The 22,530-nt window shown below is 47.2% G+C and overlaps 7 protein-coding genes across 7 annotated transcripts; 3 read left to right on the top strand and 4 right to left on the bottom strand.

Annotated features, from left to right (window-relative positions):
- Positions 1 to 846: 846 nt before the first annotated feature.
- EV420DRAFT_683819 (heterotrimeric G-protein alpha subunit, GPA2-like protein) lies at positions 847 to 3,197 on the bottom strand. Its single transcript, XM_060483083.1, has 11 exons — positions 2,680 to 3,197; positions 2,596 to 2,625; positions 2,496 to 2,543; positions 2,153 to 2,448; positions 1,837 to 2,104; positions 1,707 to 1,778; positions 1,573 to 1,644; positions 1,391 to 1,503; positions 1,281 to 1,336; positions 971 to 1,213; positions 847 to 920 (listed from the first exon to the last, which is right to left on the bottom strand). The coding sequence occupies exons 1-10, from the start codon at positions 2,764 to 2,766 to the stop codon at positions 1,209 to 1,211; spliced, it is 1,047 nt and encodes a 348-aa protein (XP_060328183.1). The 5' UTR covers positions 2,767 to 3,197; the 3' UTR covers positions 847 to 920; positions 971 to 1,208.
- A 571-nt stretch (positions 3,198 to 3,768) lies between these two features.
- On the bottom strand, positions 3,769 to 5,020 carry EV420DRAFT_683914 (uncharacterized protein). Its single transcript, XM_060483084.1, has 3 exons — positions 4,728 to 5,020; positions 4,532 to 4,666; positions 3,769 to 4,481 (listed from the first exon to the last, which is right to left on the bottom strand). Exons 1-3 carry the CDS (start codon positions 4,829 to 4,831, stop codon positions 4,034 to 4,036), a joined length of 687 nt encoding a protein of 228 aa, XP_060328182.1. The 5' UTR covers positions 4,832 to 5,020; the 3' UTR covers positions 3,769 to 4,033.
- Positions 5,021 to 8,976: 3,956 nt separating this feature from the next.
- Positions 8,977 to 10,149, top strand: EV420DRAFT_1482140 (uncharacterized protein; the record flags this gene model as incomplete). The annotated part of the gene is made up of 8 exons (XM_060469864.1): positions 8,977 to 9,008; positions 9,063 to 9,110; positions 9,157 to 9,228; positions 9,277 to 9,324; positions 9,376 to 9,456; positions 9,508 to 9,555; positions 9,730 to 9,984; positions 10,116 to 10,149. 8 exons carry the CDS (start codon positions 8,977 to 8,979, stop codon positions 10,147 to 10,149), a joined length of 618 nt encoding a protein of 205 aa, XP_060328181.1.
- Positions 10,150 to 11,761: 1,612 nt separating this feature from the next.
- EV420DRAFT_1766154 (uncharacterized protein) lies at positions 11,762 to 13,047 on the top strand (the record flags this gene model as incomplete). Its single annotated transcript, XM_060480866.1, has 3 exons — positions 11,762 to 12,497; positions 12,545 to 12,923; positions 12,969 to 13,047. The coding sequence occupies exons 1-3, from the start codon at positions 11,768 to 11,770 to the stop codon at positions 13,045 to 13,047; spliced, it is 1,188 nt and encodes a 395-aa protein (XP_060328180.1). The 5' UTR covers positions 11,762 to 11,767.
- On the bottom strand, positions 12,920 to 15,457 carry EV420DRAFT_683505 (Fungalysin metallopeptidase-domain-containing protein). Its single transcript, XM_060483080.1, has 11 exons — positions 15,203 to 15,457; positions 14,984 to 15,151; positions 14,844 to 14,931; positions 14,550 to 14,794; positions 14,385 to 14,497; positions 14,021 to 14,332; positions 13,797 to 13,972; positions 13,718 to 13,739; positions 13,508 to 13,662; positions 13,288 to 13,455; positions 12,920 to 13,229 (listed from the first exon to the last, which is right to left on the bottom strand). Exons 1-11 carry the CDS (start codon positions 15,362 to 15,364, stop codon positions 13,078 to 13,080), a joined length of 1,761 nt encoding a protein of 586 aa, XP_060328179.1. The 5' UTR covers positions 15,365 to 15,457; the 3' UTR covers positions 12,920 to 13,077.
- Positions 15,458 to 16,669: 1,212 nt separating this feature from the next.
- Positions 16,670 to 19,737, top strand: EV420DRAFT_1558621 (uncharacterized protein). Its single transcript, XM_060473746.1, has 10 exons — positions 16,670 to 16,833; positions 16,901 to 17,001; positions 17,050 to 17,718; positions 17,768 to 17,906; positions 17,962 to 18,056; positions 18,110 to 18,261; positions 18,312 to 18,766; positions 18,815 to 19,232; positions 19,279 to 19,449; positions 19,500 to 19,737. The coding sequence occupies exons 2-10, from the start codon at positions 16,986 to 16,988 to the stop codon at positions 19,656 to 19,658; spliced, it is 2,274 nt and encodes a 757-aa protein (XP_060328178.1). The 5' UTR covers positions 16,670 to 16,833; positions 16,901 to 16,985; the 3' UTR covers positions 19,659 to 19,737.
- A 376-nt stretch (positions 19,738 to 20,113) lies between these two features.
- On the bottom strand, positions 20,114 to 22,319 carry EV420DRAFT_1482136 (uncharacterized protein; the record flags this gene model as incomplete). The annotated part of the gene is made up of 10 exons (XM_060469863.1): positions 20,114 to 20,130; positions 20,172 to 20,321; positions 20,379 to 20,450; positions 20,497 to 20,874; positions 20,926 to 21,580; positions 21,636 to 21,677; positions 21,803 to 21,873; positions 21,922 to 21,998; positions 22,056 to 22,096; positions 22,152 to 22,319. The coding sequence occupies 10 exons, from the start codon at positions 22,317 to 22,319 to the stop codon at positions 20,114 to 20,116; spliced, it is 1,671 nt and encodes a 556-aa protein (XP_060328177.1).
- Positions 22,320 to 22,530: the final 211 nt, after the last annotated feature.

Raw genomic sequence — 22,530 nt, 5'->3', positions numbered from 1 at the left:
CAGCGAGCATGAATTCCGGTAAGTATTCGGCAAAAGTCAGACTCACAACCTGGTTGTGAACAGCAAATGCGCTCGTCCTGCACCAAGACTATCTACCTGAATATGATTCAAGTGCTGCGAGTGGACAGGAAATAATGATTTTGGTAAATACCGTGGTGCACGAAAAAAAAAAATTCAATGCTTCATACTTCTCCCTCGCTCCAGATGAGACAGAGTTATTGTGGTACATCCTGGAATTACCCACAGTTACAAGACAATGGCAGCCATGGTACTAGTAACGCCGGATGCTCAAGCAGAGGCGGTGATACTACCCCGTGCCACCAATGCCCACCGAGGAAGATCTCCTTTTGCCAACGCCAGAGAGTTGCGCTGATTTTCTTGTCCAGTGAGCCTGATGCGTCGACAGTTCATCAAAGTTCATCAAAGAAACTCCTTAATTCACGCTTAACACGACGACGCGGAGGGGTAATGAGAGTAACCCCGACCAAACGTTACGTCCAGAGAGAAGGAGTAGTAGGAGTCTCCAAGGGGTGAACCATGGCTCTTCTCGCCTCAAGCCGTGCTCGAGGACGAGGCTGCTTAGCTGATGGTATTAGATGCTGTCGTTGTGCCGCTGGTACTTGATATCATCAAGGAGGAAGAGACGGACATGTCATCAATGTATCCTCGTCAACACCAACACATGAAAGCTCCGTGCTGCGTGTATGGGTCATCGCCCTATGGTGGTAGCTCCACGACACCATCCGGCAGTCCAATCGTAAGGTCAGTGTTATCCGAACTCTTCGTGGGTCGCACGTCCGAGTTTGAATAAACGATTAGAATTATGAATTTCGAACGTAATGATAGTCGTAGGATCTCATAATGATAGTACAGAAAGTGAATGGATATAGGATAACAAATCAAAGCAGAGCATCACGGATCTGTCCGAAAATCAGATGGGATCATCACACGACAGGAGAAAGGGACTTACATTACCAGACATAATTGAACTGGGTATCAACATATGACGGTGAGAAAAAGTACAAGTCAGATCGTGTAAAAACAAAAAGATGAATGAAAAGGCGAGGCCGACGCTCAGACCAACTTCGCAGTGGCAAGGTTGATCCGCAGAATGACACTAGACAGAAAAAGAGTGGGAGGGAAAAGGCGATAGGAGAAGATTGAGTCGAAGACAAAATGGGCGGGGAAGGAACGGGGGAAAGGGGCACTCACTCTGAAAGGGAAGAAAGGGCGAACGTCAATGATTGATGCAAATCCAAACTGAATAGAACGCAACGTACCTTCCACAGCAGCCATCACGACTCGAAGCATGGCGGTATCAGTCGCTGTCGTTATACTGATACACATCAGCACCATCGTTCAACGAAACCCACGCTGAACAACAACTTACTGTATATAAATCTCCCTCTCCTTATGTCGACGAGCCTTAGTCGCCAATTTCGAAAAACGTCGCCTGAAGTAATCTCGGCCTGCACGGACATCACCAACATCACCATCAAAGTCCTAATGATGGACGGATGAGTCACGAGAGAGAGAAGAATGCACACGCGCGCGGGAGAAGGCTTTACGTACTGGGAAGAAGTTTTTGATATCAGAATGAGGTACCTTCTTTTCGAAGAGGTCATTTTTGTTCAAAAACAAGATCTAAAAAAAACGTCGAATCTCGGCTAAGTGAGTGGGTAGGTGTTACGGAGGGTCGTACGTACGATCGAAGTGTACTTGAACCACTGCGAGTGACATATGGAATCCCATATCGTCATAGCATCTTGCATCTGGTTCTATCAGATCAGATCAAGTCAGCACGGCGCCTACGAAAGATCAAAGCTAATCACTTACAGCATCCTTATCCTCCACCAGACACTGATCGTACCCACTCAGGCTGACAAGGAACAAGATGCTCGTCACATCCTGGAAACAATGTATCCATTTCCGACGTTCGGATTTCTGCCCCCCGACATCGACCATCGTAAGCTCGCGTTCTCGTAGACAGAAGACAGTCTCCTTGATACCAATCGTCCGGGCACGGCAACGTATGATGTCCTGCTCCGTTGGCTGATATAGGGGATCGAATAGGCGATTTAGGTCCGAGAAGAAATAATCCAGGCTAACCTTTGTGAGAAGACATCAACAAGTGAAAAGATAGCAGACATACTTTTCAGGCAAGGCTGCTTCGTTCCCTCTCCGCCATGCTTTGCGAACGCCAGCGTCTGCCCACAGCGCCTTGAGTGGCTTATAATATTCCAAAGGGAACGGCTCTCCGTCCCTCAAGTACCGTGCATTGTAGATGATATCGATATAATCAATGTTGTTCTCCGAAACCTTGAGACCCATGTCTTCCATCGCATCGAGGATACACTTCAAGCCGCCGGTGATGTTGTCGAATGTGAGCTGCCGGTACCACTCGATTTCTTGCGGTGAAAAGGGGATTTTGTGGATGAGGCGCATTTGCTATCACATAGGATGAGTGCTGTGTGCTATGAGAGATGTATGCGCACCTTTAGTACAGTTGACTTTCCGGAATCCCCAGATCCCAAGAGCAAGACCTAAGCGGGCGATATTCAAGAATTGATATGGACGGTGTTTGGGAACACATACCTTAACTTGGATCGCCAATTTTGCCTTGGCCTGGCAGTCACTTGTCCTTATGGTTGCATATATTCAACTCGACGACAAACGCACCTCCTTGAGTTCCTTCTCGGCTTCCCTATGCAAGGCAATATCTGCACCCGTGACCTCGAAGCGATGAGAAGACAAGCATGCACCCATTGTGTAGACTTGGTAAGAGTAACACCAGCGAATGAGCGCGTACACGACTGAGTGCGAGTTCTTGCGAACCTGGCGTATTCAGCTCGGTACCGAAAAGGCGAAAATGAAACAGATATACAAGAAATAAGGAGAGAAAATGGGAGAAAGGTAACGTGGTGAGAATGCAATTCTAAGACATGCCTTGAATTGTTTTGGAAATTTTCGATCAAATCATATGCCTTAGGCATTTTGGTGCGGAAGCAGACCTATTTCAGTATCCCCGCAAGAGCTCTATCTCCGGACAGCTTCGTCTATCGACACCCTACCTCCGCCTAATCTTCTCGCATCACCCACGGATGCATCCGCGGTCCTTCATCCTACCGCGGTCGCCCTCTTCTTTGTAGGGAACGCTGTCCTTCTAGCATCTTCATGTCCAATGGCATAACCTAGGCGTTTTTCTCAGAATAGTCCTGTCTTGGAGCTGAATATATTTACCTTATGGACGCGTTGATGAGCGAAATACCAATGGTCCTCGAACTAGGTTGGCAGGTTAAGGGTATACGTAATTGGAGTGACGGCTAGCGAATGCTTAGATCGATTTCGCAGAGACAACTTGTCGACTTCAGATTCATGTCAGCTGTATTAGGAGGTGGATCAAGGGAAGCACACACATTATCATATACGCCTACGAGTCGAGGTGCGCTCATCAGGCTTCAACAGTACCTTCAGTCAAGCTCGCCCATCGACTAAATTACCACGGCCCCACCGAAGGAAGACCCGCGTCGAGATCCGTAATCATTATGCCGGAATTGTTGGACCGTCACTAAATTGAGAGAGCGCCTGCCAATTTGAGAATACATCAGCTTCAAGCGGCGGTGGATGTAAGAGCACAGTGACTCACGTTCTTCGCATTTCAGACATGGGATAGGCAAATAGAAAGGTTAGAAGGAAAGTGAGCAGAGTGGTGGTGGTCGGAGCGAAAGACGCGTCTTTGTTTGCGCTACTTTGGACGGGTCGCGTAAAAGACAGTGACGTCATAGCTGTTCTCGCCCTTGACTCTCATCAGTTCAAACTGAAATCTCGAAAATCGATAATGATTCTCTGGCCTCTTTCCTTACGTTGCGTTTGAAAATGTTATGCTAGGATGTACTTGTGACGACAGGGAGATAATTCATTTAATTCTCCCACAAAATCTCGAGAGAATTTTTGGATTAGTCTACGCCTGTCGAATGGCCCTTTGGTGAACCGGGCATCTTCCACCACTCCAAACATCAAACTGAACAGCCCGTCAACCGGAATTCGTAGAGATCCTGCGGCCAGTCCTATCAACGCTAAGACTTGGCCTCGTTGACGCATAATCAGGCGGAGGATCATGTTCCATTTCCGACACTACTGCTGACTGTCTCTGCCGGTTCAAGAGAAGCTGAACAGTCGACTCCAACTCCTCAAGTCTCGCTCTATCACAGACCACTTCCCCCTGGTCCTGACTCACAGGAGACCCTTGACACGGCGTAACACAAGAAACCTTGTCCTGACAGTATGGCTCTAGAATCTGCGATTCCCTATCGGTATTCTTCTCCTGCGTTTTCCGCCGTCGGAGGAGGAAAACCACGAGGATTAGGAGTAAGGATACCAAAACAACGATGCCGATCACAGTCCCCAGGATCACAAGCCTACGAGCTGATGTTGGAGGATCAGAGGGAACGGGTGATGCCTGGACCACTAGACTGGTAGTGCTACCTTTTGTTAGCGCGCTTAATGAGGAAAGAAATTGAAGAGGACGAACGACTCTGATTCAGAAATAGTCGTTGTTGAAACCACAGTCGTCATGTTGGCTGGTTCCTCCATGTTAGGCGTGGAACTTGTAGATGGTAACCCTGCTCCGGTAGAAGGCATTGAAATGTTCGGTGGCAGTCCTGGGCTGAGAGGTGAAGGTTGCATAAGACTGGGAATTTGTCCTCAAGCCAGACAGGAAACCTCACGAGTTATACTGTCCCTCTTCCTTCCAGATGACGGCCAGTAGTGAGTAACAAGCAGTGGGTTCTGAGATCATGGAATGCGAGGAGTGTACTTTCCACCAGTGCATTCTCTGTCCTCCACAGAGTGATATAGGTCCCCAGAGTAAGAGTGCTGTAATACGCAGGCAACAGCAGAAATGAATGAAAGCATCTAATCAGACGGCAACAGCACGGGATAAGGATGTGCGCCGCGTTCGGTAGACCCGAGTTGACTCGAAGGCGAGCCCATTCCTAGATAGAGTTAGCTGTATATCACAACGAATGCGATTGCCTGGAAGTGGTCTGTTTCGAGGTTGGTTTAGATCGGCTGAAGGATGCAGAGACAGAGTTTACAGTTTCTGTAAGGCGTGATCCCAGTATAGATTAGCTGAGTTACGAGCTGAGGGGATATCGTCCCATGACCTAGCTAAGTGGCTTTAGAAGTCACCCCATTAAACATTTCCATCTTCATGCTGTAAAAGCCTTGGATATCGCGTACTGCGGATCAATGAGTTGTACACACCGCTTCTCCTTAAGTGGCACCCTGAATCTTACAGACAATAGATGTACAATTGCGGCATACAGCACGTCAGTACTAGTTGCAGCATGAGGCTATGAGCACGGAAGGGCGAACCCAGAGCGGAGTCGGATTCAGATTCCCCGCCTGTTGAATCTCGTCCTACATCCTCCTTGGGTTCTTATCCCACACAGCTCCGTCTGGGAGCGTAAACGACGATGAGCGAGAGCATAATGCTGCTGAGTGCCTTCGTTTCTCCTGGGTAAAGTCGTATACGCGTATGCCAGATTTGAGGGAAAACAGCGCTGGCAACGATAAGATTCCCCCTGAATCGGAAAGATATATCGTCTTAGATTAGGCGTCAAGCGGTGCTTTGAAGTAGCCAAGATGCCAGTGAAGGAATAGCGAGACGAAGCGTTAGAATAGGATGATGGTCAGAGAGGCCAGATGGTTATGCCGAGGTCCCGCCTCGGACTTGCTTCATGCCTCTCTGCCGAGCCGCGATGGATCAAAAACAATTTCCAAATTCCTTCCTTCCTCCAAGGCATCGTACTTAAAGATTCTCTCTACGCACGGGCTTCCGTTTAAAGTACACGTCCGTGGTGTTTGTTCTTCATATAATATTGACTCATAAACCTCAACCAGGCTGATAACTTGTTGTTCAAAAATGCGTGTACGACTCAGACAGACTTCCGAATCATCACTCCCTGTGGGAAGAGAGGATGAAGGCGAGATGCTTCCTTTTCTGGTTCACGAGACGGGAATAATAGATTCTGAAGTAAGTCGCGCCCGATGCATTCGCCCTTAAGAATTCGAGATGGAATTGTTAGCTTCAGAACCATATTCCAATGTCAGGGTTGCATATACCAGTACACGCCGGCATACTCTATACCAACTGTGCAACCCTCTACATGACCCGCCATTAGGAGGACCAATCCCACGACCGTGCCGTGCTTATTTTGCCACATCATCTGGTTTGTTCTCCCATTTCGAGCGGGTACGGCTCAATAAGGGCCCAGTGGAGACATATAAGCTCACGGTTTTTGTTCCTAACTGTGTATTTCTAGAATGGCAGCTTGGTAATCTGAATTTTGTCTCGAAACAATTCAAGGTATAATCATCTTCTTTGAAGACATTTCACTGACATGTTAAGGCTAAGTCAATTGCGGGAAAATCGTTCCGGACCATCTCAAGGAGGCGGAATAAGCTAGTAGGGCGTTGTATCGGTCGACGTTTGTTGACTGTGAGCTTTGTGCACGACTTGCGGCTTGCGGCTTGCGGCTTGCCATATTTAACATTCAGTTTTCAGTACGGAACGACAGCTGCAGTTAACATGGCCAGGTATATAACGGGCCGGGAGAATTTCGCGTTTTTGTGATGCGTTTTTGCGTTTGGTGGGTTTGGTCAGTCCTGATGCGTTTCAGATTAAGATATTGCTGCACTTACCCTCCTGTAAAGGCTCGGCTTGTCAACCAGCATCATTTCCTGTATTATAATTCGCCTCAGAACTAGAATTCATCTCATTCCTGTGTTATAATACCTTAGAGAAGGCTCCAAATGACATTCTGCGAGAGAAAAACAAAAGGTAAGTCCAAACACAACTTGCATATCAATCAAATTTTGATTTCGCACCCCGCAGGACTTCACGCATGCGTTACTGAATAAAACGCACGCGTCAAATAAAAAACGCATGTGTTAGGCCAAAAAAACTCACGCGTTCAAAATTCAACGCATCGACGCATGTGACTGGGACGTATTTGTGACCAGTGCGTTCAGGTGCCGTCGGCGGGACGACTCCGGTTGTGATGGCATTTCGGTCCTAGGTGCTAGTGGCTGGAGCCATATCAGACCCGCACCTTTCTCTACTGAGCACCATCGTAAACTCACCTAAACTGACCATAGGATCTCCAGGCCTTTTGGAATGCTGTTTGGAAGACTTTACGCTCTCGGTAATGCTGGATTTGTCGGTTATGGGTCGCAGCAGAACAAGGATTTATGATGTACTTCCACCTCTAAATTCCAGGCTTTTGGAGGCATAAGTATGTCATAATTGAAGGCCTCGGTGCAGAACACTGGTATTGGATGGCATCTAAGACAGTGACCTTGTAAGAACACGCAAACGGTTTGAGGAATGAGGCTAACCATCGTAACATAACGGTCAACTGAACAGAGGTAGCTGGTTAATGTGTCTAATGCGTCTGGCAACTTACCTTTGATAAAATAGTTGAGATCCATTATTTCTAAGCTATCGGGTTTGTTTAGTGTCGGGACGAGCAGAATAACAACTAATACATACTTGCTATATTAACGCTACGTTGCAGCAAGGGCTCCGGTACATGACCAGTCAGTAAGCAAACAGAGATACAATACCGTGCACATTAACAGCGAGCATGTCAATCCCATGCTACCCATTTCAATCTGCGTCCAGAGAAGTAAAGTAAATGAAAGAGAGTCAACAAAGGCGAAGAAACAAAAATAAAGCTTCGACCTACTCTTGCAGGGTCCAAGCCAGCAGTCGCTCCCGCCAAGTTTCCGCAGAACCTGCTCATCTATACCGAATCCTAGGATGCTGAAATCAGTGGGCGCGAGCGGAATTGGTATCCACACTATCAAACGTTACAGAAGGAGGGGCGGGGTGGTTCACATTGATGGTCCTAGGTCCTAGATTATAGATGCATGCAAGTTGAGCAGAGAAAGAGGTAGCGCATGCGGATTGGGACTCACCTTCACTCGCTAATCCATTACTACTATCGGTGTTCCTCGCCGTTGAGCTTGACATCGTCGCTTCACGTTCAAACGGCGTAGAGGGTCTTCATGTGCCGTCGTGGGAGGGAAACTGTACTCGGAACAACGGACCGATGTGGCAGTGTTTTACGTGGCTTGCATCATTGTCCAAAAATCAACCGGAGTCGTCCCGCCGACGACATTCAGGTGCGTTCGCTGCGTTCAACCAACATTCAACGGTGCGTTGAGATTAAAATTCGGTTTTTACCAGTTTTCTGTTATGGAGAAAAAGAACGTCCTTGATCGGCAGATCCGGAATGCCCGAGTCCATTTGACACGGATTCTCTCGGGAGTCGTACAACTCTCGAATTCAAATATTTCAGTTTCAGTGCGCTATGACGTCCTACACTCGGCTGACACCGATACATAAATACCTTCTAGTGCTAGTATCTGTTCGTTTCGCTTGTGAAAGCATTTGACCGGTCGCCTACTCGGCTTTGCCTTTCTATGACTTTAAGTTTGATTCTTGTATTGCCGACCTCTGCCACAGCGCTTCGGATGTTGCCTTCCGCTTTTTGGAGTACCCAAGAGTAAAATGCTAGTCGAATATTAACACTGCCAGTGGAATATATTATTGGAAACAAAACAGCAAAACGACGCACCTTCGTCATGCACGTAAACGCACTGAACACACCGACGCGTTCTTTCCCACGCATGCACGATAACACAAACGCAGCGAACGCACGAACGCATCACGCAAACGCGAAATTCACCCTGCCCCCTGTAATTTCCGTCAAGATAAAGGAGCCGAAACAAGCCTTATTTACGACCTCATGCAAATCCACGTGCGATAGGTTGTCAAATAGCACCTTTTTCCGACACATTGAGACCGAAATAGGGCTACAGCCCGCATTGACTTTGCGCGGTCACGCCCTTGTATAAAAGGCTATTCGAAATTCAGCCTCTCACCTTCACCTCTTAGACTTCATGAAAATGGACGCGTCTTATTTCGTCCCCCCACCCGTGTGCGTAGCCCCCTTGCCTGACCCACTCGCCCGTTCAAACTAACTTGGTGGCAGGAAGGCTGCTACTTACGACGCGCTGAAATTCCGTGGTGGATCACTATCGTAGGTTAATTTTATTCTGTTTGAGTTATGTTTCGAGCTCGCGCAGAGTTGCACGCATGGATGCGACACGTGATGGGCTACGTCCGGAAGACGGGCTAAATTCTGAAGAAATTTTTGGGTACGCCTCTTTGGGTGCTATGTTTCTGTAATGTAAGACTTCTTTTAGCTTCGAGCCACCAGAAATCGAGCCGCAGCAGGTCGGAGACTCACAGAGGTGGGTTCTTTCACTCCGCACCTCTCATTTCGTTTATTCATGCCCTTGCAGTTTTGAGGAGAGCTCCCTGCTTTACTCGGCCTTAAGTCGAACAAGCGGTGCATCATCCGGGTTCGCTGTTGAAGACACTAGGTACGTTCCATTTATTTCTCTGCTATATCGAACTGATACAACGCCTTCCAGTCTTTCCTTTCCTAATGAAGTCACTGAATCATCCGGTGCATTGCAGAGGTACGCCACTCATCCGGTGTATTTGGGTCGAGCATTTCATTCCTCACAGAAACATACATCATTCCGATATTGAATCTCTCGAACCCACGGACAATTTTGGCAATACGAATAACGAACGCATTTCGATGCAATATCTACGAGAACGTCGTACCATATTCTATCCAACGCCTCCAGCCTCTGTATCTCCATCCTCTTCGAACAGCTTGCTACCAAGCTATTTTCTGGAGTACAGCCTTACGAGAGTCTCTGTATGCTATCCGCTATTCAACACGTTCCGTCGTACATCACACCCAACACGATGACCTACCCAGGACCAGCAGAGTTGGCTCATAGTCCCTACCGCGCTCTTGTACTCCAATACGAACCAATCGATGTGACTCAGTCCCATGCCTGGAGCTCCTCAGCCGATACCGGAGAAAAGTCTGGAGGGTACGCCCCATCCCTTTTTCTATAACTCGGTGCTCACTATTGTATCAGACGGGAAAGCGGGAAATCTCCTCAATGTAGGACTAGGTTTTCGACCTGGAGATAAGTCAGTTCTCTTATAATATTGATTGTAGTCTTCACCCATTGTCTGGAGCAGTCCCTGTGTAAGAACTCGCGGTTCACAGGTAAGCACAAAGGAACTAATGTTCACGGCAATCGCACTAGCGATGCCCTACTAACTACACAGCTTTTATACTACCAGAATACGTAGAATGTACTAGAATAAATGAGTAATGTATCACTAATAAAATGAGTAAGCGTCCCGGGGAATATGGGGAGAACGAGCGAGAATATTCATGCAAGCTCGCTCTTCTAAAAATAGTAATCCATATTCTAACAGTCCCTACCCACCGCCGCTCAGTCAGCCACGCCAGCAAGGGAATATTGAACGATCCCAAGACGTTGTTCTATTCTTCTATATATCTAGCCCTCTGAGATATTCCTAAGCTATATCCCCACGGAAATCCCGCCTTCCTTAGTGCACAAGTTGTACGTTTCAATCTGCCTTCACTACATAACATTCCCTGATGTAACCTGACCGCAGTACCGACGGTACGCGCCGTTACTGTCCCCTCGATCCAAAAAGGGTCGCCAAAGATGTCATGCCGTGCTATACTGCGACTTTTGATTTCCCCACGACCTTCTACGGAATGCAGCGCATTCCCCCACTTCTCAGCACCCGTCATCCTTGCCCAATCATAGACTGCTCGGCATCCCTAGTGCTGGACGACTTCCCAGCGCATTACGAAGCGCATCATTTCATCATGAAATGTAATCAATCGTTATGCCCCAGCTGGTCAAATCCACATAGCCCCGGTGTTCAACACAGTCCCCAGTGTCGCAAACAAATTGTATGCCATTCGCACTGGAGGGGCGACAAGAATCTCAAACTAGAAGACGTGAAGACGCACGTCCTTGATTCGCATCTCAAATTGAGTTATATTGAATGCGGAAACTGCCCGAAATTGTTGAAAACTATGTTGACATTGATGGTTCATATGAAGAAGTGCGGGGGACTCAGCACTTGGAGCAGAAAAGAAGAACAAAATGAGATTCAGGCATGAAGGGAAGAGATTAATAGACTTTTCACCCAACTTAGGACATTATTACGGCATATATATCCATAGTTCCCTAGCTCCAATAGAAGACCTGACGAAGTGGCCGTCGTACAGGGAACTGAAAATATTCAATTACATTGGATCGAACAGAAATGATGCGTTGAGACATCCCGAATAAGTTTTTCTGAGCCCTCCCGGTCATACAATGGAATGTAGGCAGCCAATGGCTCGTGGTTATGTCCAGTCTTAATTGGGGTTCTTTCTGGATCAGTTGCACTTCTTCCTCGATACGCCGCTCTTCTATGACTTCAAAGAATTGTAATCCTACTAACAGAAACCGCACTTAGATATCTGCGACGGTCTTTTTAATGACCCAAAAAAACTCAGTCTTCTGATCGTTACTATGGCTTACCGATCAGATGGACCAAGTTCGAACGCGCCGGGCACCGCACTATGCATAACAACAAGGCAGTGGCAACCAGCCATTGTTCAGAACAAAAATGGACATGTCCCGACCACTTTGTTTATCTACGGTACAATGAAGACTTATTGTAGTACCCAAAACAGGTCTTTGCTTGAATCTGAGACATCATGCATCATTCAGGAGCAGACATCTATATAAACGAGGCGCATAGAATGTCAAGGTAAATCTCTCTTTCCCTCCACAAATGTCCTCTAATCTCTCCGCCTTGCAGCTGGATTCCCCTTCAAATCTGGAGGGCCTCCCTCTCGAGCTATTGGAAGAGATTCTTTCACACCTCCATACCCCCACTATCAAACAACTTTCCTTGGCATCCTCTACCCTCCATAGCGCATGCTTTCCCTATTTCTTTCGCAACTTAGCCTTGCACGGATCCTTCGGTCCTGCCACCAAGTTTCTTGCCGACTTCGAAAAACGCGTTCCCATTTCTTGCTTGCGCACGGTCTGGTTAGAATGGGTGAAAGAGGATGTCTCAACCGCTATTTTTCCGTGGTGCAAAGGTGTTCATAGCGTGAAAATCAACGGAAGTTCGGTGGGCAACACGGCGATTCTGCCTGCGTTAACCTATCTTACAAACCTCGAATTGACGAACCTGTCATTCCCATGTTTGGCTGACTATTTTCGGTTGCTGGAGACTCTGCCGTTGACGGTCAAGAGTGTCAAGGTTCGCATGATTACGTTTCGTGAGTCGCAGTCGAATTGGATTGTTGGTCGTAGGATTGAGCTGGAGCGGTTGGATATTGATTCGGCTGCTGACTTGGGGCCATTTCTTAGAGACGACTGCCCAATTTCCCCATTTTCTTTACGAGAGGTATCCCTTCCGTATTCTTCTGTGAGGGATCTTGAGGTCTTCCTTCGAAGGATTCCAATTTTGCTTGATCTATCAATTAAAATGGATAAATTCGAAGACATACCAGGTGCGCGGTTCATCGAAACTGCTGTGCATTAGCTCATGCCTCAATAGTTTCTTTCGTTTTTACGAAATCGAAAGCGCTGTCCATAATCGACTGCACTCGGGATACTTGCTTTCTCAAGAACCTCTTCGCTCCATCCTCCGATACTCCATCACCGTTGGAATCATTGAACCTGACATTTTCTTGCACCCAGTGGGTATCGCCTCAACAGGTATCCAGACATCTTGCCCAGGTGTTTTCACAGCCCCGATTCCACAACCTGAGGATGCTTCACCTGAATATAGAGAGACCATTGTTCGGTGTGCTTAATTCAGAGCTATCACAGGGATGGCACGGATGGGCTAGGAGATTCGAACTTGATCTCCAAGCTGTAGGGAGGATTCCCAGGATCGCCGTCAGCACCGTAGAACCATTGGAAACCTATCGTGGGTACGGGTTTGGCAACGGAGATTTTTAGTGATGCATTTATCTCAGAAATAACGACGAAAGTACACAATACGACAGGTTAAAGAGCACATATATTACATACAAAGAGTTCCAGCAGGCTATTTAATTGTACATTCGAGTTTCTTGACCGCCTCGTTCAACAATCATACGGAATAGTCTCATCGTCGATGTAGTGGTCAGCATCAATTCCTAAGCCACGGCTTGCGAATGCAATCCAGAGGGTACAAGCATGGTCTCCATTGTAGCGGTTCACGTCAGCTTGGATCCAAGCGTTACGCGCGTCGACAACTGTTGGATTCACTAAATCAAACAAACTCGGAAGAAGAGACGGTGAGGGCTTGCTTACAGGTTGGATTGCAAGGCTGCAGGGCAAGAGCGTCGATGAAGAGGTGGAGGTAAACGATGTTTCCTTCGGATCCAGAAGGATCAGACATAGCAGTCGGAGACCATCCGTTGGCTTCAACAAGGAGTGCGTGTACGTTGTGAAGCATGTTCGCCCACACTTCTCCAATATCTGGACATGCCTTTCGTCAGCACACAGTTTAATTTTAACAGAGAGGACGAACCATGAACTTCGAAGAGTGAAGAAAGTGACGAGTAACGGAGGGGGTTGACAGCGGGATCTGTGGAGTATGGATAATGGCGTACACCGGCAGTATTGTTCAAGACCCAGGTTCCTGACACAAAGTCGGTTATGTTCCCGCTCTTTTGTTCGGTCCAACTAAAATATAGCATGAACGTCGTGATAAAAAGGAAAGGATATGCTAGAAACATACTCTGCCATCGCATCAGACCATCCTGAGAGGAATGAAAGTCAAAATCAAATGGCGCTCGGTGCATGCTAAGAATTTGTACCTTCGCCCATCCCAGCAGATTCATAAGTTTGTAAGCATCGAGCTGTTCCACCGCCAGTCATGCGATTAGTAAGACCATGCGTAAACTCATGAACGATTATATCGTTCTGCAAGTCTCCATCGCGACGGGGTGTAGTCATGGTGAAGACATACATACGGCAAGTACCGTTCTGACCACTGAGCAAGATATTTGAGCATTTTTCAGTAGAATAAAAGACGGCTTACTCTGGAAGAGTCAGAAAATTGGCATTATTGAATCCTGAAGAGTCTTGTACGGACATCTGCACGCGATCTCCTCCGGCTCCTCCTTTGCCAAAATTGTCTAATTGAAAGTTATACGCAGATTCAGTCCAGCCATACTTGTAGGTGAAGTCGTGGACCTTGTTGATGATGTAGAAGGCGTTGGTACGAGCTGCGTCCACGTTATCGCCATCTGTTGGTCCGATGGAGACATCATACGGATAATCAAACGTGTCGGAGGATGACTCTTTAGTCGTATTGCTCGGAGTGCCCTTGTAGGCCACGACGTTGTTTCCTCTATCGAATCGTAAGTGATTTTACTCGGAAGATATAGAATTAAGATACAAACGCAGTCTCGCCATTCTGCACCCAACCGATGGGAGAAGATTGAAAGTCTTCGGGATTGACTAGAGTTTCTTCGCCCTCCAACACCGATTGCTTAGTTATGGGCAAAACCGTGTACTGTAGCTGATTTAGAGATACATCAGAAAGCAAGAGGCGATAGAAGCTTTACCGTAGCTTCAGCGAGGAAATCGGTGCTCCCAACGATATTTCCGGAATGGGCGTCAACAAATGCTTCATAGCCGGCATTGGTGTCGGTGTTCTGGACTTGCAATACATAAGTGAGGGCGACGGATCCATCGGCCTGGGCTAAATATTCGAGCGAGTTTATGCCATTGTAGGTGGCGCCGAAGGCGTCCTCGACTTCACCAATAATTGAGTCGAGCGTGATGGATGGCTGGGAAGACGCAATGGTTGCTAACTATGACGTTAATAGGAAGGAACGAAGAGAACGGTGTTAGCTTACAGGTATCCACGAACGAGGTCCCAAAAGCAACTGCTTTGCCATTCTTGAAAGCGACATTGGCAACAGCATTAGCCAAAGGAACCCCGTCCTGTAAGAGATTAATAGTTGTCCATCGTAAGAGGGAAAAGGGGAAGTCATACATGTGATTGCTTCGCATAAGCGTAGCTCATGTCGTTGTCTGCCGTATGGCCAGAGCTATAGGCGATAGTAGATGGGTCGACACCAAGTTCTGAGGAAATGAAGGAGATCGTAGACTTTTCCAGGTCACCATTAACAAAGGAAGCAACCTCTTTCCCTTCTCCGTAAGTCTGAAATACAGTATAAGAATGTAAACTGAACGGATAAACCCACTACGTTACCTTGTAAGTCGTCTTGGGGTGATAACTGTCGACCTTCAAGTCGCGCCCAATCATCTTGAGCCCATGGGTAGAGTATTTCAGGTAGCCTGGCCAGGGTGAAGCCTTGACAAGGGATACTACGAGGAGTATGGTATAGAAAAACCTGGTACCAAGAGCGCGCATGTTGTTCCTTTAAGTCCAAGTACGCGCTATAAAGATGAGGAAATTCCCTGACACACTAATGCTACGTTTTGAGAGGCTTTATATGCCAAGAACCACCCCATTTCGGAGGGTGTCTGCTGCAATTGGTTCCTCAAGGATAAAATGGCGAGTTCATCGAAGCTCGAGTCATCACATGGAGTCCGACGTCTAGCCCTGAGGGAACAGGAACAAAGGAATCCAGATTACGGGGGAAGAATGCAGACGTGGCAAAATTAAGACGATGAGGACGATGGTACCTCGTTTTTTCCAACACCCCCAAAGCACTGATATCTGACGTTCAAGTCGACGATATGGTGATAAATAGTCATCTTCGTATCGCAGAGGTCCAACATGAACCCTCGAATTAGCATGCGAAGACATAGAGAGGTGCAACAAAGACGACACTCAGGTATATATCTGAACCCTCCTTTCCGTTCTGCTGCTTGGATTTGGACACGGGCTGAATCCCCCGCGAGCGAGACTCCAGTTTGATGATCAATCAAAATCGGTCTTAGAGCTGCAGAGACCGCATCGTTCGTTTGGATTCAGATGTTCGCAGTGGCTAGCACCAGACATGGGGGCAAATTAACGGTGCTCGCCTGCAGGTTCTGCCCCACCAGTCAGTGTGGGCTCCGATAAGCAGATCCTGTATGAAGCGTTCAGCAGAGGATCACCAGAGCTTTACATACAAGGTACGAAGAAAAATGGTGTACCTCAAAGTCAAAAGCCGTAAAGGGACGCATATACCGTGAAGTAAGACGAGAAGATGGCGAGAGAGGCCACGAGAAGCCCAGAGTAAGCGCCGCGTCGGACCGGATAGTCCGGAACATGAATTTCCGGACAGTTCGGATAACTTTCTTCATCCAAACCACAATCAGCTCAGTGCCAAGCTCATCTGAATCGGTGCCGTGATTTCGCCCTATTCACTTTGGAATCTGGAATTGCATGTGTGTCGTGGAGGCTAGCTTCGTAAAGCCAGTCATGAGCCAGTCTGAGTATCACATTGCCATCTTCGTATAGTCTTGGCAGTTGCTTGGCGGTTATCCATGACCATGCATTGAAGAGGGTTCTGCGCATTCGCCTCTTTATTCAGGATTACAAGAGTACGACTCAAAGACTAGTGTTGTAGCGGAAGGGGGTGTAAAGACAGAGCTGAACTTTGAACAGTCAGACAAGACAACCGTCGCGACACGCGGGAGGTCGGGACTTCACGTGATGCATGAAGCCCACACCGGGCCCGACGCCGATTTCTCCGGACTCTTTTCCGTCAAGCGACGAGTTACTTAATACTTACTCTGCTGCCACTATGCATTTCCTTGTAACGATACCCTAGCTTTGCTCTCTTGTCCTCAGGACATCGAACAAGGAAATGCTGTGTAGATTGCTCTATGCGAGCTAAGTCGCACTCAGTCTCAAGTTTTGGCAATCTTGTCTTGATACTTCGCCTTTGGGTGAGAAGATTTCCTTCGAGCGTTCGAAATAAAGTAGCCAACAAAGACAACTCTAATTCGACACCAGATGACATAACGCACATACAACTATCCATCAGATCGATGCGTACTTTGGATGGCTCACCTCGCAGCAATGATAGTCATCAATAAATATGAATTATTTGCATCGTATGTCGCTTTAGCTCATAGCTCCAGCCCTTTATTGACTATCAGAAGCTCTCGATAGGCTCAATCTCGCGACCGTACCCTATCCCAGAGAATACTGTCTACTGTTTTCAGCAGCACTCGGTGACATGAGGTTCATTTACTTTGACGAAGAATTGAATCGGGCGCCTATTTTCAGGGTGATGATGACATGCTTCACACTGCGGAGCCAATTCGACAACGTGCCACTAGTCGCCATAAAAACTCGTATCGATCTCCATCATCTTACCACGACCAGCATGCAGACCCTCATCGACGACCTCGAAAAGTCGTTCTCTAAGCTTTCCACGAAAGACGATAAGAAATCGGCGTTGTTGTCATGCATGGAAAGGCTCGGAAGCGATTCTCAAGGATCTATAATTCAGCTTTACGGGTGCCCTGGTATCCCCAAGAGCGGCAAAAACGTAGATGACAACGACCGGAAAGCCTTAGAAGGCCTCATCGCACGTCATGGACTTCAAGATGACTTATTCGACGTCGCAAAGGCGCTATGCAATGAAAGTCGTTTGGCGCTCGGGACCAAGATGCCGCCTCCCTTGAGCCGTCTCGGTTGCGCAAATCAAATCATCTCCAAGTCCCAATTTTGCCCTAAAGATGGAACTATGACCTGTTCCGGATGTTTTCTCGTTCGATATTGCTCGAAAGAGTGCCAGTCGACCCACTGGAAATCGCACAAGCAAGGTATGTTCTAGAATTTACATAGGCGAAGAAGGAACTAACATAGTTGCAGATTGTAAAAATCCATTAAAATCAACGTCATGGTCGCCAGCATGGATCAAGGAGAAGAGGAGCCCAGCGTTCATTGACGGTGACGACGTGCCACCAAGCCAACTTTCGATGCAATCTCCATTTGGAATGGGCGTGATTTTGTGAGTTACTTCCTGGTGGTGCCGCGCTGTCCAAATACTGACTCTAGGTCATTAGGTGGGGGAACATCGAGGCTATCGATATCATTAGCGCCAAGCATAACGAGGGGCTAGAAGATATACGGAACAGAGATCTATCGATAGCATTCATAGGTGCGTGCTCGGTTCCGTTCGTTTCTGCGACCCAGTCTGATTGATAACCGTAGCTTCCGGAGATCTACGAAACGTTGTCAGGACCATCAATGAGTTACCAGAAGACTACTCCGGGTCCATCAAAATTGTCCTCAATGACAAAAATCCCATGATCGTCTGCCGGAACCTCCTAATTCTCTCCATTCTTGGTGTTATCGCAGACGTTGTGAGTATGATAGTACCGCCTAATGATTCGTCATTAACTTCTCGCCGTAGGAGGAAGGAGCCGAACATGCTCTTCACCTCTGGTACTCTGTTTTTCAGCCTCTGTCTTACCAGACGCGCATTCTTCTACATCTCTGCGAGTCTGATACCTTTAAGAATCTTAAGGGGACACCCTCTCAGCTTACATCTTCTACCACGATGCACACAGTATTCTCCTCTCACACTGTCGATTTTCTTTCCCAACAGCTTTGTTCAGCTTTGGATCCCGCTTCCGCCAACACCGCTTTGAACAACATAATGAATGCGCCGGAGCGAGTGGATTATCGCGACAGATATTATGAGGCCATTAAACCTTCTCATAGAGTTGCATTTGAGAGGTGGCGTTCATTCGGGCTCGTTTTACCCTTTGGGGCCGCCAACTCTCATATGGCTATCCCGAACAAATGGCTCTTCACTTATGGACATCTCATGCTCAACGATTGCGCTAATCCCTTCGAAGGATGGAAGTAAGCATTCCAAATTACCTAAGTATTTGCACTTACTGCCACTATTAGTCTCGACGAGATGTTTAAGGCCGGAAAAGCTCATGGCACAACCGAAGACGATTTGATAGGTTGCCTATTCTTCTACGTCAAAAACCAGCTCGTCGAATTTTCCAACCGACTTCGTCGATTCAAGATACATATATATTCCTTTGATGAGGACGCCCGAGTGCTTCAGAGAACTTTGAAAGGCGGCCCATCATTTCCGCAAAGCTTCGACCGCATTGAAGTCTCAAATATTGTCGACAAGAATTACGTTGGGATGTCCGTCTTATCTGACTGGAGTCCTTTTCTGAACAAAGCTAATCCTCACGCGGCCATTGTCGGCCTCTTTATGAACTGGCCGACATGGAAAGAATCCGGCAATGCTCTGTCTTCAGAATCAGCTGGCAGTCGTGCGATGAAGAAGATGGCCGCTTGCCCCTATGCAGTACGCTTTGGATCCAAATCGTACTCACCTTCTGACTTGCCGCTAGGGATTTTCTCCAAACCTTTCTCCCGGAAGGATGATGAGCATGATGAACAATCTGAATATGTTCCACGACACGTCTCCTGCTTTCGAAGAGTATTTGAGAGACGAGAAGGAGGCTGTAATTGCTCGCAAGGCTGGACTTCGCCGTCGACGTATCCATAAAATCGTGCCACACGTATGATCTCTCCTTTGAATTCTTCACCTGCGTGACTTTCCTTGATCCAGCGTTGCTACACCAAGCCTGGTATGGCACAAAGCGAACTTCCATCCATCGACTCGGCGCAACGTTGGTATAGGGTGGTAAGTCTTCACGATCGTCCTTTATGTTTCCATACTTCATCGCGTTATTTTTCAGGCTTCCCTAGGTGGAATGACGTATTTTGAGCGCTATGCCGAGTGGGGCTTGGCGACAACACAGCTATAGTCTGGGAGAACCGTCCCATTGATAATCGAAGAATAGTAGCTACCACCGCTTGTTATTGTTTTATCCTTTTTTTGTACAGAAATTTGGCCGGGGAGTATGCAAAGGATGCCGCGTATCTCTGTAGGAATCATAAATTCGCAGCAGTCAGAAAATGTGACGAGGTGCGATAACTATCGGTCTCAGGAAAGATAGCTACGAAGTGAAGAAAAGTAAACAAAAAATATGACAACCACGACCATGCGAAGAAGGGTCGACGCGAACATAAGCACAACAATACCGGTGACGACACAGATGCCCGGAGAAATTCTTACGATTTCGGGACTCCTAGATGCGCTTACATCTCCTGTGTGGTGGCGTCGCGGCTTGTATTTTGCAAGAGTATCCTCAATACTCACCTAGTATTTCTGTTGTGCTCCTAGTCTGAATCACATCCTGAGCGTCGTAAAATATAATGTGGCCACTCAACGACTCACCAGCATTATGTGCCCCGGAGTAAGACTTCAGGTTTAATTCATCTTCGGGGATCTGAACGATCTCATTACTAGGAGTATCACGATCCTCCGGAAGTAGTTCAATCCCGTCGTAGCACTTCAGCAAAGCGGAGTATTCTTTCAGTTCTTCCCCTATACAATATGGCTGTCTGTACGCCGTACACCTGACTTGGAACGAATGATACTTACATCGTACCGGAAAGTCTTCTTGATCGTCACACACAGAAATATCGACACCGTTAGACAGTGCATTCCTGATCGCTGAGAGAGGTATTAGATAAATACCAGAATTGTAGCTAAGTCACACCTTCGTCGTTGATCATCTGGAAAGTCAGTTCCCTTTGGTTTAAGAAGATCGCGGCGTCGACACTCGTAGTGCGAAACCCACAGCGCTCTTGAAGGAAACAGGCCATCTTGAGGTTAACTCGACTAACAAATAGCCCGCTGTCACCCATATCTACTACCTCAAGCTTATAAAGGTTTTTCCACGCGCAGTCAGAACCAGGTCTGGCGCCTTGCGGATCCATAGACAGATATACGTCGGGAAGAGTGATGGAGTGAGACTTTCCATTCTGACACATAAAAGGAAGGTCAATGAATATGTATGGAATGTCGGGCGGGAGAGAGTCCGAGTCAACTTCTGAGTCTGATCTCAGTACGCGGATTTGAAATCGCCTCTTGTTAACTGAATGCGAAACAATTAGTAGGTGAACAGAGTAAGCGCAATACTACATACATTGAGAAACTACCAACTCCGGGTGATGATTGTCATTTAAGGTCTCGGATATCTTTGCCAATATTCGTGGACCTTGCGAGAACCAACTGCAGAGATGTTGGGACCTCGCGTCCGATGTTAATTCCATGGAGCATGTGAATCCGAGGCCAAGTAAGTCAAATGCTTCAGGGAGTATGGAACGAATGAAGCTTTCACTTTCATTGATCGTTGTCTGTGGACGTATGAACCTCCAGAGTCCATTTGGAAGCTCCAGAAGTTCTCCCGTCGCATAAGACTGGATTGAAAGCTTGACTGGTGGGATTCCATCTCCGAGGCAATTCACTGTGAAGTGACGGTGTTCCAGAGGGTCACTGATAACGATAGTTCCGATGTGTGTGGAGTTGGGTATAACTATATCTACGTCTGGGAACATAGACCATGGCGTCCCAACTGACAGGACATGAAAGTACCAGATGAGGTGCTCTTTTTGGACGCTAGGCTCCTGTGGCCGAAGCATCAGAAGATTGAGCGACCATTGTACTGCTGGCGGCACGGGACCAAGGATATTTTCAAAATCATTGACGTATATCTTGTCCCACGTCGTCGCCCATGACAGTTCCTCCAAATCATCGAATATCAGACGTCCGTCTGGGGAACAACGTGCCGTGCTTTCATTCTATCATCTAACGATTCATTTGTCAATATCATAGGAGGGATAGAGGTTCACTCACCAAAGTTACACCCCAGCATGAGATCAAGAACTTGAGAAGGCTCTATGAGTATTAAACGTCGTTAGACGAGGTGATTCTCCGGCACAGAAAGACTCTACGGCGTACGCAGTGGTTATGATACTGCATAAATCAACACCAAAAACGTAACACAACTATGTGAGACGCACCAATACCGATTTTGCTAAAGGTTGGATACGTTTATCAAAGAGCTTAGGATATTGACAGTATGGAATTTCGTCTAAATAGTTATCAGATGGGCTGTTATATGTCTGTCAAGATTTCTTACCGTCAGCCCCATGAAACACTAAGCAAGGCCAATCCCGAGATTTTACAACTCCATACAGCTGACGGAAGTTCGGATGCCTGTAACGCGCAACGTGGTGACGTCAGAATTGAGCTAATAAGGAAATACGTGCTAACCTTGGCGCCTTACTGTGTAGATCGAAATCTGTTTTCCATTGCTTTATGATGGTAAGTAACGAGATACATTAACAAATCTCATGTTTATTAGCTCACCAGAAGGCCTGCAGACCCGGAATACTCTTTTACGACCATAACACGGTTCGACGTGGACACATCCGCGACATATTTGAGGATTTCACCCATATGTATTGGGCCCTGTTCGATCTGCCCTATGAGGCTCTTCTTTGACCAATTTTCCCGACATTGGATATCACCGTACATCATATGGTGGAACTAGCAGCTGATTAGATTATCGTCTCAAATGAAGGAGATTGTAATTGAGTACTTTGCCGTTAGGAAGTGTATCTCGTCCATGAGCTCTGATGTGAGATACGTCACGCTTAATATCACAAGTAACGGCCATCAAGTCAGTTTGCGACGATTGAAGAGCAGTGACTCCATGAGTGATATGAGAGAGAGATACATTTGATTT

Source organism: Desarmillaria tabescens (assembly GCF_030435595.1).
Source record: "Desarmillaria tabescens strain CCBAS 213 chromosome Unknown EV420scaffold_30, whole genome shotgun sequence".
Taxonomy (NCBI): domain Eukaryota; kingdom Fungi; phylum Basidiomycota; class Agaricomycetes; order Agaricales; family Physalacriaceae; genus Desarmillaria; species Desarmillaria tabescens.
The sequence above is the reverse complement of the archived record's forward strand: the minus strand, read 5'-3'. Positions and strand labels throughout refer to the sequence as shown.

What these genes read in the sequence shown, in the direction of transcription:
- EV420DRAFT_683505 (XM_060483080.1), bottom strand. Translation starts at nt 15,364, where the DNA reads ATGCGCGCTCTTGGTACCAGGTTTTTCTATACCATACTCCTCGTAGTA. An exon ending in GTGCAGAATGGCGAGACTGC is followed by an intron (nt 14,333 to 14,384) that starts GTTTGTATCTTA and finishes ACGATTCGATAG; the next exon opens with AGGAAACAACGTCGTGGCCT. An exon ending in TGGTCTGATGCGATGGCAGA is followed by an intron (nt 13,663 to 13,717) that starts GTATGTTTCTAG and finishes GCTATATTTTAG; the next exon opens with TTGGACCGAACAAAAGAGCG.
- EV420DRAFT_683819 (XM_060483083.1), bottom strand. Translation starts at nt 2,766, where the DNA reads ATGGGTGCATGCTTGTCTTCTCATCGCTTCGAGGTCACGGGTGCAGAT. An exon ending in GAAGCAGCCTTGCCTGAAAA is followed by an intron (nt 2,105 to 2,152) that starts GTATGTCTGCTA and finishes CACAAAGGTTAG; the next exon opens with CCTGGATTATTTCTTCTCGG. An exon ending in TGGTGGAGGATAAGGATGCT is followed by an intron (nt 1,779 to 1,836) that starts GTAAGTGATTAG and finishes CTGATCTGATAG; the next exon opens with AACCAGATGCAAGATGCTAT.
- EV420DRAFT_683914 (XM_060483084.1), bottom strand. Translation starts at nt 4,831, where the DNA reads ATGCACTGGTGGAAAGTACACTCCTCGCATTCCATGATCTCAGAACCC. An exon ending in GAAGAGGGACAGTATAACTC is followed by an intron (nt 4,667 to 4,727) that starts GTGAGGTTTCCT and finishes TTCACCTCTCAG; the next exon opens with CCCAGGACTGCCACCGAACA. An exon ending in ACTATTTCTGAATCAGAGTC is followed by an intron (nt 4,482 to 4,531) that starts GTTCGTCCTCTT and finishes AACAAAAGGTAG; the next exon opens with CACTACCAGTCTAGTGGTCC.
- EV420DRAFT_1558621 (XM_060473746.1), top strand. An exon ending in CTGGAAATCGCACAAGCAAG is followed by an intron (nt 17,719 to 17,767) that starts GTATGTTCTAGA and finishes ACATAGTTGCAG; the next exon opens with ATTGTAAAAATCCATTAAAA. An exon ending in TTGGTGTTATCGCAGACGTT is followed by an intron (nt 18,262 to 18,311) that starts GTGAGTATGATA and finishes TTCTCGCCGTAG; the next exon opens with GAGGAAGGAGCCGAACATGC.